The following is a 17,207-nucleotide window of genomic DNA, read 5'->3' on the forward strand; positions in this document are numbered from 1 at the left end:
GAAGTACACAAAGTGTTCACTTTCATGCTGCTGTTAAAACACTGAGCCTAAGATCTTACAGGCTTTAAAGATCCTTCAGAAGGTTACTTTTTGTAGCAATTTAAGTAATTAGGCTTACAGAGGCTAGGCTAGCAGAAAACACTAACAGAACTAAGTACCAGGAAAAAATACTATTGAAAAACTAGGGCACCAAATTGTGTTGAGTAGATAAGTTTTCTTATATTATTGTCCCCTAAAATCCCATTAATGGAATTGATGCTCACATAACTGTCCTCCCTGTTTTGATTTCAGAAACATAGAAGATAGCATAGCCTAAATTAAAAACAGTAAAAATGTAAGAAGATGTGGACTTAAATTTTTGTTCCATTTTATAATCCCTTAACCATTTTGGATTTCAATGTTCCCAAATGAGAAATGAGGATTTTCACACTTTTATGTAAATGACGGATACCTAAGTGAGGTAGCATATTGCCTGCATTCGGATTATTCAAGGGACATGTGCTATTAAAACCACCACTATCACTGTGCCACAGTACCTGCTATCACTGTGCCACAGTACCTGCTAACTCTGGGTGAAACGGTCTCATCTCAGTGAGCCGGGATCAGAGAAGAGGACGGCCTGTGTCTTGTCCACCCCTCCTCCATCCTGTGTTGGGGCACCTCAACCCTTCCCACTATCTCCAATTTCTTCCCGTTCCCTGTGTCAATTGATTTATTTTTCTCAAGACTTTTGATGTAAAAAATGAAAATGGAAACAGAGTGAGACAAACATTTCTGCTGGTCTGATGTCCTTCGCTGCTCTCCTCCCGTTCTCAAACGTGCTCCTGGAAAGAGCTGCTTGTGCTCACCGTCTGCACTGCTGGTCTACATCGACCTCCCGCTCCTCTTCCACCCTCCCGGGCTCAGGTCCCTTCCCACGCCTCGGTGGGTTTGCTCTCGCCAGAGGCACCTGCATTTCCCATGTTGCTGAATCCAGTGGTTGCAGGGCATCCAGGTTTGATCTCACTGCCACCCCTGCAACCCTCCTAGGTTTCCTTCTTAGCTTTTCCTTTAAACCCATCTTTCAGAACACCTAAATAAGAAACACCATCATGTGCCTGGTCCTTAAAGTAACTCAAGGATGGCCAGTTGTACACAGAAGAAATCCTAATCTTCTTAGCATGGCACCAAGCATCCTCTGACGTGTTGCTGTGCATACTCTAACAATATTGGTTGTGTGTCCCTCTCATAGACTTATGTCACATGTTTCTGTTTGTGAATACACAGTTCCCCCTGCCTATTATACACCCTCCTTCCACACTTGGTAGACTCTTATAGGTCCTTCAAAAATCCTCTCCTCTAGGAAGATTTCTCAGAATAACGAATGGTAGTTGATACGATGCTGAACTGTTTGCATTGCTAACATTATTTAATCCTTAAACTAGCCCCCCAGTGTAGGTACTATAATTAGCTCCATATTCAGGCAGGTCCAAGAAGCTTAAATCAGCCATCCCAGGTCATATAGCAAGAAACTGAGCTTGAGCTTTTGAATTGCTTCATCAAAACAACACTTTCAAACGCAATAGATGCGTTTTTACTTCGGCAATTTCATAAGGACTGTTTTCTAACAAAATTCAATTCAACACTCTTAGACGCACTTTCCCAGCATGTCTAAAACCTGAGTTAGGCATGTCTTGCCCTGCGCTCCTTACGTTTCTTCAGCCATAGTGCTCAGGACTCTGCATTATAATTTCCTAATTGTGTCCATCTTTTCCTGTTAAGATGATATATTTTTAATTAAGGGCAGGACCTTTGTGGCCCCACGGCCTCACACTGTACATTCATACACAGAAAACAATGAAAACATGATGGTGAGGAGATAAAACAAAAAAGGCAGCACTGGCAGTGGCCACCAACAGGCTGTCGTGGCCCGTTTGGTTTGTTCTCCTCGCTCTATTATCCTTCCTGAAGGTTCTTAACAATGTGGGATCAGCCATATTGATCAGCACAAACAATTGTTCCAATTTCAGATGAGTTATATGACTGATGAAGATGAAGAGGAGAGAAGACAGGTCACATCAGGTTTTCTATTGAAAACAAAATCATAAAAAGCATGTGGCTCTTGATGAAGTGCATGCTCCCAACTTCTTAAGACTGAAAAAGCATAATCAACTATAAATTCTATGCAACACATGAAAGGCATAAGCTTTGCAGATGTGTATGTCTTTGAAGGCAACACAGCAGCCAATTTACATGTTTACCTGTTATGTTAGCCTAGTGGACCGGGGCAAATTCTCATCCCATTTCAAAAAACACTTGATTTTCAAATAATTTGACACTTACATAAGAGTGGCAAAGACAGTACAAAGAGTTCTTGCATACCCTTGACCCATATGTTAGCAACTTACATAACCACAGAACATTTATCAACACTAAGAAATTAACCTTGGTCAAATACTTTTAACAACAGTGCAGAACTTACTTGGAATTCCCTGTTTTTGCATGAATGTTTTTTTTCTGTTTTAGGATTCCACCCAGGATCCACATTATATTTCACTGTCATATCTTCTTAGGCTGCAAGGTTTCTCAAACATTCTTTGTTTGAAATGACTTGGACAGTTTTAAGGAGACCTGGGCAGGTAGTTTCTAAAGAGTCCCTCAATTTAGGATTGTCTGATGTTTTCTCATGTCTAGACTGAGGTTACAGATGTTTCTGGAAGAATGTCATGGAGTTGATATGCTCATCCCATCGTATCAGGGGGTATATGATATTAATGTGCCTCCATTTGGGTGACCTTAATTGTACTCACTTGAGTAAGGGGTGTCTGCCAGATTTTGTCTCTGTAAAGTTACAATGTTTCTCTTTTCTTACACCATGATTAGAAGCAAGTCACTAATCCCAGATGACACTCCAGAAGAGAATTAAGCTTTATCTCTTGAGATGGGGCAGTATCAAATAATTTGAAGGCCCATGTTAAAGCCATCACAGTAATTTAAAAAAGAGTTTGGGGGGAGATACTTGGAGGCTATGCAAATATCCTACTTGTTAAAGTTGCACACACTAATTTTAGCATTCAGTAGTAGATCTTGCCTGCCACAATTATAATCTCAGTGTTTCAGTGGTGATTTTCTATTTCCCTAATTTATTATTCTCTTATTCCCATTTCTTTACATTATTTATTTGGGATTGTTCTGTGAGGAAGAGTTGTCACTTCTCCATTTTTTTCTCAATTACTTGTATATGAGTATGGTTGGGTGGCTATTCATTTCATTCTTTGGGTTATAACCCAACACTATTACGTGTTTTATTGCTCAGGTGGTTCCTGCTTTGGCCATAGGGGGCTCTTGGTTGACTCCTCTACTGTTTCGAAATGCCTTTGTCTTTCTTTCTTTTTTTTTTTTAAAAGCTCTTCTCATCTTTACTTCTCTGGCTCCACAAAAAAATACTTAAGTCTCACTTGCGTTTTCCCTGAGTCAGCTCTAGAATCAGCCATTTTTCCAAAGTGCTGTGATTTGCTTCATTTGAGATGGTTTTAAAAATGAAAATCTTAGCATTGGGTTTGCTTGGTGTTGCTGGTATGTTGCTGTTTCTAGGCTCTTCTAGGGTAGCTCATAAGACAGAGCTGAGAAATATATGTACATAAAGGAAACCAGGTGTGCTCATGTGTATATTTAGTACTTATGTAGGTATCTTAAGTAACCACAGAATCATATATATGTATCCATCCATGTATCTATGTGTCTTTTGATGTATCTATATATCTATCTTCTATCCTAAAATAAACTGAGTTCATACCTATATATATTACTCCAATCTCACTCCATAGGGTTCGTTCTGGCCACTCCCTTTTGTTTATTTGTATCTTTTCTCTGACAGTGTGACATTATCTATGGTAAATGTGCTTATTTGTTCCATCTTAGTACATATACAACTAGTATCAGTGTAAAGACCACACTTGAAGTTGGAGGGATGGGAGACACATATTTTGTACTGAGTCTCCACACTGGGGTCTGGAAACCCTGCCATGCTCTGTCCCATTAAGTAATTCCTTGCCAGGCAAGAATCATGCATTTTCCAAGTATCATTCCTGAGTACGCTTGTGGTAGATTGTAGAGTTGTTCAATTTTTGCGTATTTTGACAAAAAGGGCTTATTAGACACACTATAAAGACTCACATTAATCAACATATTTTATGCAAAACAGTATGGAAATAGGACAGCAAACAAAATAGCATGCGTATACATTTCTCATCGTAGAAATAATCTAAATCATTCTTTTGTTAATATCAGAGTAAAAAATACTCCATAGTCACACGACTGTGTGTGAGTATGTTAGGCATACCCCATCTTCTACTCTGCCTACTAGTGAGCAAGTGCACTGAGCAGAATATAAGGAAAGCCTGACAATGAAATCATTGACCTTTCAGTACAGGGAAACAGAATTATAAACAAAGAAAAAAACACCAGTCACTGGTCTTAGATAAATTCCATAATTTCTCGGCCACCTTTGTTATTAAGAATCAGTGTAACCGTGTCTCATATCTGATTCAATCCTCCCCCGGATCCTCAGCCAGTGAGCTACAAGTGTGACTTCTGGTCCAGAATGGGGTGGCTGGGGGCATGGTCTCTGCTCACTGCTCCACAATTCCTTTTGGGTCCAGGTCCACCGAGCGGAGGCCAGGGTGGAGGGTTCGAAGAACTGATTGTCTAAGAAACCAGCTGAATTTCAGGGTGGGCCTCTTTGTCGTTTGGTCTGAATCTAGATCTGTTCAAAGCTAATGGCTTTCTGTAAGGATGATGAGCATCTTGAGGTAGTCAGAGATATATGATATTCTGGCCTAAAAGTAACAATTTTGACTAGCTGGACCAATCAGATCTCTTGCTGGGAGTCTGAACTTGAGACAGAGAGGGCTGACCATTTGTGATGACCCAAAGCCAAACTTCCCATGGAGAAAAACAGAGGCAGAGTATTTGTTGCCCTAAGGGCAGAACTTCAACGGCGATTAAACATTTTCCTTCAAAGGTCTGGTAGCTCATTCCTTCCCATCCTGCACAGTCTCACTCAGATTTACAACTTTCACTCTTATGAAAATGCCAGGAACTAGGCCTAAGAAGCAAAGACGGCAGGGATTTTTGTTCGCTTTGTTCACTGACTTATACCACATGCCTAGACAGTGCCTGGCACATGCTCGGCACCGGACAAATGAGTGAGAATTATACTGAATGTCTGCATTTGTATCTCTAGCCAGCCAGCCCTCAGTCCCGACCTCTAGAAGCGCACCTGCAACTGCTGTTATATGTCTCTTCTCAGTCTCCAGCACATCACCAACAACACACCTGACACTGAGCTGGCGATGTTTTCCTTCAGTAAGAGCTCTGTGCTGTTTCCTGGCTTGGTGGAAACTGCACAACCAAAGAGATGAGCCTGAAACCAAGAATCATCCCTGAGACCCTCTCACTATGTCCTTAAATCCAAACTCACCAAGTCCCTGCTGACTTGACTTCCCAAATTGCTCTCCGATTCACCACTGCCTCCCAGCTGAAAAACCTTCAGTGGCTTCCTAGTGTTCTTAGGTCAAAGGCAGACGTTCTTAGCATGCTTCTCATGGTGCTGCATGGTCTGCCCCCTGCTTACTTTTCCATGCTCACTTTACACTTTACCCTGGGCTTCCTGCATTTCTGCACTCGGTCATGCTGAAGGCTTTCCCTGCCCTCTGGAATGCTCTCCTATTAACACCTCTGTGAAGTTCACTGCTGCTCATCCTTCACAGCTTAGTTCATGCATTTATCCTTGCTCACCTCCCTGGACCCCTATCTGGGTCATGGTCTTCAATCAACTCCACAAACTGTGTTCTTGCCTGAAGAAAGTCATCTCAATTTGTAAATGTTTATGAATTGGTGTGACTATTTGATTATGGCCAACTCTTCCATTCAGGGGTAAGCTCCATGAGAGTAGAGAGCGTAATTGTTTATTCTTGTCCACTTAGTGCCTGGCCCACTGTCTTGCACACAGTAGGGACTCAAAGAGCTTAAATGAATGGACAATCAGATAGTAAAAATGCTTTGGGAAGAATGGAAAATTATATGGACTATCCAAACAAAGAACAGATGTGATGTGTAAAACTTGAATCCAAAAGGAATGAGAGCAATGAAAACTCCAGTGGAGCCTGGTTTGGTGCTGGGTACACGTGAGGTAAAACTCACTGGCCCAACTCCTCATGACAAGTCTTACCACTGCTCACAGAAGAGGCTTTTTGCAATTCAACGACTGTGAGACACTGCATGAAACGGAAAGCTGATTGTCACACATTTTTCTTAGAATCATGACAATCTAGTTTCCTATTGCCTGTGAAAGGATCTGAAGAAAAAAATGCTGTTAGTTTTCTCAAATTTTTGTTCTCTTGATTAAAAAAAGCCAAATGAGAGAGCACCCCCATGGTTAAGCCATGGGATAAGGGCCAGGCACGAGCTCAGGCAGAGCCAAGGAGTGAGCTTCTCCCCTGGTTTGGGCATGTCTTCCCTCCAAACCTCACTTAAAAAAAACACAAAAAACAAAACTGAGGGGTTATCTTGCAGAGTGTTATGAAAAACTGTAATAAAAGTAATTCTGAATTAGCACTTACAGAATGATACAATCAACAGCTCCTCAGTATAAACCTTAACAGCCTTGGGCAAGTCATTTTGTGTTAGTTCAAAGGCAAAGAGACTCACACTAACTCATAAAAAGTCCTGAGTGCCAGAGGAGGAGGTAAAGAACAAGGTTTTGAAACCAAAATCCTCTAAAAATGATCCAGTTTGGGTCACTTGTACATGGAATGAAGTTTTGGAAGAGCTCAGAGAAACCTTCTAAGAAAGTCTCAAATTTGTAAAATTTATTTTTATGGGCTTGTTCAATGAAGGGAAGAAGAAAATGACTCCCAATGCTGAGAAGGCTGCCCTCGGGTGGCATTCTGAGTGCACCGGTTGTTCCGCACCAAGCTGTGCTCTCAGCTACCTACTTACCAGGGTCGAAAAGGGTGAGTCACTTGGTAAGGCCAGAGAAAAAACTCTACAGGTTGTATGAGTTTCCAAAGGCTGCTGTAACAAAATACCAAAAATTGGATGGTTTCTTAAAGCAGAAATGTATTGTGTCACAGTTCTGGAGCCTGGAAGTCTGAAATCAGTGTCTGTGGGTTTAGGAGGTTCTGAGGGAGTGTCTGCTCTGGGCCTCTCCCCAGGTCCCGGTGCCGACCAGCCAGCACTCCTTGTGTTCTTAGCTTGCTCCTGTCTGTGTCTATCATTCCATGGTGTTCTTGGGTGTCTTTCTGCATCTCTCCTCTTCTCCACAGAAGAACACTGTTTACGGTGGATTCAGGCTCACTTGGAAGACCTCACCTTAGCTTGGTTGCATCTGCAAAGACCCGCTTTCCAAATCAGGTCACGTTCACAGGTATGGGGGGCTAGGGTTTCACTAGATCTTTCCAAGGGACACAACTCATCCCACCACAGGAGGACACGAATTCTGACAGGTACTTTCTCAGTTTTGAAGAACTTCCTGACCCCTGACTATTACCTGTTGAATTCCAAAATTCCTGTTGGCTCTTTCCCCTTTTGCATTGACTTCTAGGCTATGTCTTACTCTGGTAATTGACGTTTTCAGATTCTAAACTTTGATGTGACTTGTTGCTTGAACCTTGATCGAGACAGTTATCTGTCTTGGCCGCTTCATCTCTTTAAACTGATTTCATTGTGATTCATGTCTTAATTGACCTAAAAATTCATTTCAAAAAGCTTAATAATGAAGCAGTTTCAGAGCAGATCAAATGTGACATAAGATGATCTTTTGAGATTTAACTAAGGAAAATAATGGGTAATAATATGTAAACTGATAACAAAAGAGTCATCTCTGAACAAGAGGTTCAGAGCAGCTTCCAGGGGAGTTGGGGAACATCATGGGCTTTGTGTAAAATGCTGACTTTCCCAACTCTGAGCCAATAATGATTTACAACTTCTCGTATCAATCCTCTGCTCTCTGGGCAGCTGAGCGTCTCCTGGAGCAGCAGGAACCCTAGATATTGATGCCTCCAGCTGCATGTGATTCGCAGTGTGTTGCACAAATACCATTCCCTATGCTTATCATAATGGGAAAAAAGTTTGCATAGAGCTGTAGTAAATAGTGCTAACATATCTTTAAAAATTAACAATCAGTCTGTAACTCAGTGGTCTGCCTGGCAACTTACTTGAGTATGAGAACCCTGAGAGGAAGGGACTGGCCACACATCTTTCCTTCCTTAGCTGTCATTCACTCCTCACCTTCTGGAACCCAACATCCGCACCAGTGAAGTCCCTGAGCCTGCTCGCACCACCAACACTAACCACCTCCTTATTGTTAACATAGTGACCATTTCAATATTTAACATTTTTTTAAATTGTCAAGAACACATAATATGAAATGTACAATCTTACTTAATTTTAAGGGTACAGTTCAGTAGCACTAAGTACATTCACTGTTGTGCAAAAGACCCCTGGAACTTTTTCATCTTGAAAAACTGAAACTCTGCAGCCATTGAAGGACTCCTCTTTGCTCCTTTCCCCCAGCCCCTGAACACCACCCTTCTCCTTTCTGTTCCTATGAACAGACTCTGTTAGATACCTCATATCTAAGGTGAAGGCATACAGCATTTATCTTTTTGTCACTGGCTCATTTCACTTAACATAATGTCCTCAAGGTCCATCAGTGTTGTAGCATGCCAGAATTTCCTCCCTTTTTAAGGCTTAATGGAATTCTACTGGAGGTATATTTTCTTTGTCCATGGACACTTGGGTTGCTTTCGCCCTTTGGCTTTTGTGAATAACACTGCAATGACCACGAGTTTGCAAATATCACTTCAAGATCCTGCTTTCAATTCTTTTGGTTATATAACCAGAAGTGGGGTTGGTGTATCATACCTACATTTATTTTTTTGAGGAATCTCATACTGTTTTCCATAGTGGCTGCACTATTTTATATTCCCTGCAAGAGTACACAGGTGTTTTGATTTCTCATATCTTCTCCTTTACTTTTTATTTTCTGGTTTTTTGATGGTTGCCATCCTAGTGGGTGTGAGGTGGTATCTCATTGTGGTTTTGATGTGCACTTCTCTAACTATTAGTGATATTTCACATCTTTTCATATGCTTTGGCATTCTTATATCTTCTTTGGAGAAATGTCTATTCAAGTTCTTTGCTATTTGCTTTTTTGTTGTTGAGTTGTAGTATTCTTTATATATTCCAGATATTAGCCCTTTATTAGATACATGATTTGCAAATATTTCTACCATTCCATAGACTTTCTTTTCACTGTGTTGATTGTTGCCTTTGATGCAAAATGACTTAAGTTTGATGTAGTCCCATTTGTTTATTTTTTTATTACCTGTACTTTTGATGTCATATCCAAGAAATAATTTCCAATTTCAACATCATGAAGATTTTCCACGATATTTTCTTGTAGGAGTTTTGTAGTCATAGGTCTTAATATGTTAAGGTCTTTAACCCATTTTGAGTTAATTTTTGTATGTAGTAGAAGATAAAAGTCCAACTTATATCTATTTGTCTTTTGTACTTGCTTCCAGGACTGTTTTATAGTTTTCAGTGTACAACATGTTTCACCGCCTCGGTTAAATTTATTCCTAAGTATTTTATTCTTTCTGATATTAGTATATAGGTCGTTTTCTATAGTGACCATTTTTGACCTCCAGAAGTCTTTGGGATTGCTGACTAGAGCCTCCTTCTTGAAACACTTTTACCTTTGTATTTCATGACATACACATTCTAGACTTTCCTCCTGTCTTGGGCTGTGACTTCTCATTCATATTTCAGACTCTTCCTCATTGGTTCACACAATTCATTTGTTATTCCTCAGGGAATGATTCTTCCCTTGGTAAACTCATGATTTCTAAAGGCTTAATTACCACTTGCATGTTTATTTCTGCTTCTCTGCAGTATCTGTTTCCATCCTGATATCTCCACTAAGCTTTAAATCTTTCATCTACTAATAAATATTGTCTCATAGATATCTCCTGGGCATCTCATGGAAAATATGATCAACCCCTATCTCCTGAAAAAAATGAACAAAACCTCTATTTCTTCCTTCTGCATTCTGTCTCGGCAGTCTGAAACCTGGGTGACACCCTTGTTCATCTTGTATATCCAACTGGTCCCCCAAACCCTCTCCTCTGTGTTCCACGACTCCTGTGCATCTCTCCATCTCTGTTTCCTTTTGTTGAGGCTGCAATCACTGCCTGCCTGGGGAGCCGGCCCTCCTAGCTTCAGCCTAGTTGCCCTGCAGCTAATGTAGGGGAGATGATGCCACTCTTTTGCTTAAATGCCCTCAGGATAATATCTCAATGCTTATTAGCACTGCACACAGCATTTCAGCTATTGGTTTTTGCTCATTCTTTCAGGTCATTATTTTCTCCCTTGTTCTACACTTGAGTCACAGGGAACACTAGGGCCTCCAAAAATCCACTCTGCTTTTTCTTGCCTATTGAAAAAGCTTAAGTACTTTTCTTCATGCCTCCTTATAACACTCTTCACCTGGACAGGCATTACCTGACCTTCAGATTTGCATCTATAACATACTTGTGAGAAAACATCTCTGATCATCATCTATGTTAGGTGTGTTTCCTCTTCCCCAAACCCCCTGTAGTTTTGTTTACTTGTCACTTTATCCCACCAGCTCACAAGCTATTTGAAGACAGGAATGATGTCTTGGTCATCATTATATATCTTGTCCCAACACAGTATCTGAAGTACAATAGATGAGTACTCAGACCCCAGGATTAGGAAATGGGCAGATCTAGTCTCTGAGTAGTAACATGCCCCTATAAAAGGGATGCTCATGTGACCTTAACCAGATGCCATTACATTATCTGATCACAGGACCTTCCTCCTCCACCCTCCACACTGATTCCTGGCTCACTAAGTGATATTCCAGTTATAATTCGACCCTGATCTATACACCCAGAGAGAGACAGAATATGCTGATCCACAAATATAAGCATGTAATCCACTTTTTAGACATGTATCTCATAATGAATGAATGGGCTGCTTCTCTGATCAGGCAGTGTGGCATCTTTTAGCAAGGACACTGGATTAGAGCCAGAGAGCCCATGTTATCCCAGTCTGGGCACTTTTAAATCATATGAACGTGGGCAAGAAATGTACTCTCCCGAATTTCTGTGTCTTTAATATTCACGATTAAGTTAGACAATTTAACATGAAGCACCTTGTACAAGGTAGTTTCCAAGAGGCAATATTTCTTACTGTAGCAGGTGCACCCCTTTTTGATGTTATATTAGTTGCGTTCATTTGGGAGATATTGATAAAATCCTGAGAAGGCTGAAGCCTCCACTAAGATGGGGAGATGACAACCAGTGCTTGGCTGAAGAGAACACGCTAACAACACCTTTTCTCCCTGCTCCTGCCTGAAATCTGAATGACCTCAATGTGGAAGACAAGGCAGAGATGAAAATGAAAGCCCGTAGGTAAGGCTAAAGAGAAACATGAACCTGGAGCTCATATTTTAAGAAGAAATATAAGATTTATATTGGTTTTGTTAAAAAAAAAATCAGTCAATAAGAGAGAAAACCTCCTTTACATGCCCATCCCGCACTATGCAGTGGACACCATCAAAGAGCAAACATCATCAAACTTGAACCAGGATTCAAATGAGACTGATACAGAACTGGGGAACCAGTTTTAATTTCAGAGCTTTGAATTTAATCTAAACAGACTCTCTATACTTCCCTTTCCAATGATTCTTTCCCTGAGGCTTCCCTGTGGGTTTTTTTTTTCTCATAGTTTAATGAATTTTAGACTGCTTGAAAGAAACCCTTTAGATCTGTCTTGCACTGAATTTGCAAAAATCATTAAAGCTGCAAGAAGTCTCTCATTTTCAAGGTCTGCAAAACTGCACGTACATTCTCCAGTGTTTTTGCTACATCATTGAAAGTCAAGGTCACTGTGTGCTACTACAAGGTCAAGGGGATTTTTAGCCTCTATACAAACTGATGTGGCTTCTCAGTAACCAAATTACACATTCACAATCCCATTTCTAGTCAATTTTCTAATTTCTGTAGAAAACCACTAAATATCTATATTTCTACCTATATATCTATATCTGCATCTATTATCCATCTACACGTCCTGCTTCGGGTTTTGGGGGCACAGAAAAGAGAAGCACAGTCTCTATGTAAATCAGACTTGGGGCTCACATAAATTACAGCAGCTATGAAGTGATGGCTACTGTTGTATTGCTGCTTGGAATCGATTGCATCTTAAATGCAACGCACAGAGAAAGCAATAGATGGATTATACATGGATGCATAATTGGTGTGATGTTTTACAACAGCGTTTATTTTGAAGTGACAGAGGAACAGTGATTAAGTGGCTATCAAGGCACAGCACCTGTGACCTCAGCAGAGGGGTGTGGTGGGAACAGGCCTCTACTTCAGAGTCTCCAAAATTTGTCCCCGAGGAACCCTCTTCTTCCCCTCTGGATCCAATCTTTTAAAAGACCTTCTATTGCTATCAAAATGCCTTTTTAAAGCAGTGAATAACTCGCTGTTGCTTCTTTGTCCTTAAAGGAAGGCTATATGAAGAGACCTCAGAGCTTCAGCATCAGGAAGCAGTGCTGCCACCAAGAACTGGCTGCTGGATCTGAGCTGCTCAGGTGGTCTGACGCTGGGTCGGTGCACAGCTCCTTTAGGCTTCCTGAAGTGCTCAAAAAGGCTGCTGCTCCTTCGTTTCTCCTGTGGAGGCCTACAGGTCTGCAGTCCCTGGCTGGACACCACTGTGGTTAAGGTCACGGACTTCAGAAAACAACAGAAAAAGGCCATGTAGCATGTTTGTACTTAGTAAGAATATGATTTCATGATTCCACCACCAGTTGATCATGTAGACTGCACCTGCCTCAAGGAACTTCTGGAAGGGTCGGGGTCCTTTGCTATCTGGCAGTCTGACTACATCACCTTCCCAACTCTGGGTTCAGTCACTCCCGCTCTACCCCCATCACTGGGTTATATTCATAGTCTGTGCTCTTTCCTTTAATTTCACATATTGAGTATTTTCCTAGTTCATGTCTTCACTTCTTTTTTCTTCTCTTCCCTTCGAATTTCTTCACTGTGCCTTTTTGCTTTCTACCCTTATGTGCTCTCTGGCCCATCTTCAGGATCCCATTTCCTCTCCTGAGCCTGAGAACTGACATTCTCTTCCTAATAACTCTGTATAGTGTTCCGTATTTAACATCTCCATTTTAGAGGCAACTCATGCGGGTTTCTAATTACTCTTGAAAAATGTCTATGCACCAAGATTTTATTTCAGCATAATTATTTTTATAACAATCATAATAAGATACACAAAAGTCTGTAGAGGCCTCACTAAAATGTGAATCTGCCGCAGGCACATTATGTCCGTGTCTAATGAGGATCATGGCTCCAGAAGGTCACGGGGAAGAGGGGCCTCGGGCAGCATCTGCCGCATGTGGAGTGGGTAGTGAGCATCTTAGCTTGTACCTTCTGCAAAGTCCTAACACCAAAGGCTCTGATTTGACCATCTGCTTTTTGAGGGTAAACAAAGAACTATCTTGGATTGGTTTAAAGACTGGTTGCTTAATTCACTTTCATTCCTCAGAAAACTGCCCCTCACATCAACCACTAATTTGTGACTAAAACGATGTCTCTGTCATCTAAAACATCATTATTTATAAACTAGTAATTAACAGTCTTATGAATGGGCCTCCGCAAGCCTGACTCATGTTTGGCACTTATACAGCTTTGGCATGACTCAGTATAGTGCAGAGGTTAAGAGTCTGGGGTTTGGGTCCAAATTGTCTGGGTTCAAATCCTAACTCTTTCACTGACTGGGTGTGTGACTTTAGGTAACTTATTTAACTTTTCTGTGCCTTAGTTTCCTCACTTGTAAGATACATATAGTAATACCTGCTTCCTGTGGCTGCTGTGAAATTTAAGTGAAAATACAAGGGACTGGGCAAGTGATCCACAAATGTTATTGTACCTATAAAAACTTAAGACTAGTTGGTGGAAAGGGTAAAATATAAAAAAAGTTTGTACTGAACAAAGACAGACTTGGGAATACATGGTGTTTCCTGGAACTTGAAACATGAAGAAAATCAAATACTTTTTCACATCTTCAGCACTTAAGGACTGGGTCTACACATGGAACACTGAATAAAAGATAATTCAGGGAGCATTTTTATTGGAAGTCTAAAAGACAGTGTAAAAGACAGTGTGAATTTTCAAGTATTCACATTATTATGAGCACGTGTGTATGAAAGTGCATGCACGTGTATGCATATGTGGACGTGGGTGTAGGTGTATGTGAGCGTGCTCTTGAAACTATGAAACAATTTGAGATAAGCCCTACCTCAAATGCCAAGATCATTGGCAATAAGGAACACTAGGGATGTAAAAAATGACACAATTGTTAAAAAACTAATGAAAACATAAAATAATTTAATCCAAAGATGGAAGAAAGTGAGCCAGGAACAATTTTAGCTCTCTACAATAATATCTCGTTCACAGCAATTTGATGACTTTAAAGTATGAAATTAATACATGACTTTAGTAGGTATGCAGTATCGGTCCAGTCATGACTAAGGAACAATATGAAAAGTACTAATGAAAATGAGTTTGCTGTTGTATCTATGAATGGGATTTTCAATGTTCAAATATCTCTAAATATTCCAGGACCACAGTCCAGACTGTCGGCTAACACAACTGCATAATCAGCTCTGATGTACAGACTTTCCAGAAACACAAAACCATTTCAATATTTAGCAAGTGATTAAATAAAAGCCATTTTATAACCAATGATTTATACTCAAAGCAAAGCACCATATAGTTTGTTAAAACCTTATAGTCCAGGAAGACAGTCAGATGCCAATAAAAGCCCTGATATGGTTTTTCACTTAAGGGTCAGATAAAAGGTCAGATGTAGTATATATATATATAACATCAACACCACAAAAATATTAGTAGGTTTGAATCCGTAAATTTGAAAAAAAATGCCACATAAGAGATTTATTTTACTGCTTTCTAGCAGAAAATTATTTTACAAAAGTGGGCTGGAATTATATGGCATGTTAATTGACCAATGATTATTTAAAACCATAATGAACCTGGTTGCAGCACCAGTTAAAAAATAGAATATTTTTTGTTTTCTCTATAGAATTCACATTTCAATGTACTCTATCAGGGGACCTTAAAAATGTATCCACAGTAAACATGGGATATAGGAAAATCCACATCTAGAAACCAGATATGTAAAGCAAGGACTGAGGTGGTCATACAGGTTCTGTCTGCTTATATGGTTGGTCAGTTTCAATTTTGAAGTCACTAATTACGTATCTCTTCTAAAACTAGAAGCCATGTGAAGCATTTACAACAATGGTACAAAAGAAGTTCCTTTCTCTCATTTGAAGAACTTGTCACTGTAGGTGCAAATGGAAATGGTCCAGAAGAAATAATCTCCCCCGTACCCAGGTAGCCATTTGCCTGTGTAGCTTTAGGAAAGGAAAGAACTTTAAAGTTTTCTTGATATGCCCCCAGAGGGCATCTTTGTATCCAGTATGTATTTTTTCTTTACTGACTATCCATGGTTAAAAGCATAAGCTTTGGAGATAAGCAAGAGTTACAGGGCGAGGTGCCTAAAGGGACTTTTGGGTATGTAAATGACAACAAAACCATTAAAATAGGTTATACCCATGCTCTGTTAAAAATAGAAAACTCAGATGCAATTGGAAAATTCTGAATGTGTAGGGCCTTCTTAGAATTCCACAGAGGATTGGTTTTAGAGCTTTGGTCCTCCTTGTTAACATCCCAGTTTCTCTCGAAGTGCTGGGGAGGGTGATCCAAGCATATCTTATCCAGGGCTCTCTGTCACCAGCTCTACTTCTCAAAAGTCTCTAGCCAAATATTTAAGCCAAGTATCCTCCACGTAACAGAAACTATGAGAATGATTGGTCATACCTGTAATCTTTCTGCCATCAACAGTATAACATTCACACATTTTCGTTTCCATTTTTTGGGCTAGGATTATCAAGGCTGTAATACCCAATCTGTTTTCACACATAGTTGATCATTTATCTTACTCCATTTGTATAATCACAATGGGCACCCAAACTAAATTCTCTTTCAGTGTCTAGAGGTCAGGCAAGTTGATGCTTAATATTTTGTGGTGATGATCAAGAGCATTACATATAATTATGCAAAATAACAATCTGGCCCTGAGGCATTTCATTTCCAAACAATGTTCGTATAATAGCAGAAGGAGAATAGTCTCCAAATCCAGTTTACTTTAGTATGTTCATCTTACTTTTATTGAAATAATAATGTAAAAATGTTCCTAGGATAATTATAGAGCAATAGAAAAAATTTCCTTTGTTGATAGTAGATGAAAGTTAAAGAGAATTATTTTGCCAACTCAGACTGCATTAATTTATTAAAATATATATTTTTTACTCAGCCTGTGTTAGTATTACCTATAAGCAGACATTTTATCATAATTTTTTAAAATGCAGATTTAAAGAATTCCCCCATACATTACTTACTTGTTTAAGCTTCTTTAGATCTTCATCAAGTTCTAAGTTGTCCAAAATAACAGCAACAAACAAACTCAGGAGGATCTATTCAACGGTTAAATAACAAAGAAAAACCCACATGCCATAAATATCAAAATATTACATATATAATATCTATCTAAAATACACACAATATGGAATGCATTAGGTGAAAAATAAACATAGAGTTTTGAGTCATGGTATAGGTATTTTAAGGTATCTACCACAAATACATGGAAGGAAATGAATATGCTGACTGAAATGACTAATACAAAATATTCATTTGCTTTTTGAAGCTTAGAAAAAGGAAAAAAACATATAACTCTGCAATCCTACTTCTAAGACTATATCAAAAGAAAATAATCTGAAGTATTGATGAAAAGCTTTATATACAAATAGGGAGTTATTTGTAATAATGAAATACTAGAAATAGTACCTACCTGCACGTAAGTAGTTAATACAGCTATAGAGATAGCTATTATAAAATTATCTATTATAATAAATTATCTTATTATAAAATAAAAAACTCTCCATTGTGGTAGCTAGTCTCCAAGGTGGCCCGGTGGTGTTCCCACTCCAATGAGTCACCTCCCATGGTGACTATGGCAGTCTGTGTAATCAGTAAGTCACG

The 17,207-nt window shown here is 39.6% G+C and overlaps 1 protein-coding gene across 6 annotated transcripts in view; it reads right to left on the bottom strand.

Annotated features, from left to right (window-relative positions):
- The window catches only part of NALCN (sodium leak channel, non-selective), a 290,775-nt gene that overhangs the window by 85,248 nt on the left and 188,320 nt on the right, over positions 1 to 17,207 (bottom strand). For all 6 annotated transcript variants that reach the window (XM_036893731.2, XM_036893732.2, XM_036893733.2 and 3 more), the window contains one exon: positions 16,568 to 16,642. In XM_036893731.2, the coding sequence (XP_036749626.1) occupies positions 16,568 to 16,642 (75 nt within the window). The remainder of the gene's footprint in view (positions 1 to 16,567; positions 16,643 to 17,207) is intronic.

This window comes from Manis pentadactyla, chromosome 17 (genome assembly GCF_030020395.1).
Source record: "Manis pentadactyla isolate mManPen7 chromosome 17, mManPen7.hap1, whole genome shotgun sequence".
Classification (NCBI taxonomy): domain Eukaryota; kingdom Metazoa; phylum Chordata; class Mammalia; order Pholidota; family Manidae; genus Manis; species Manis pentadactyla.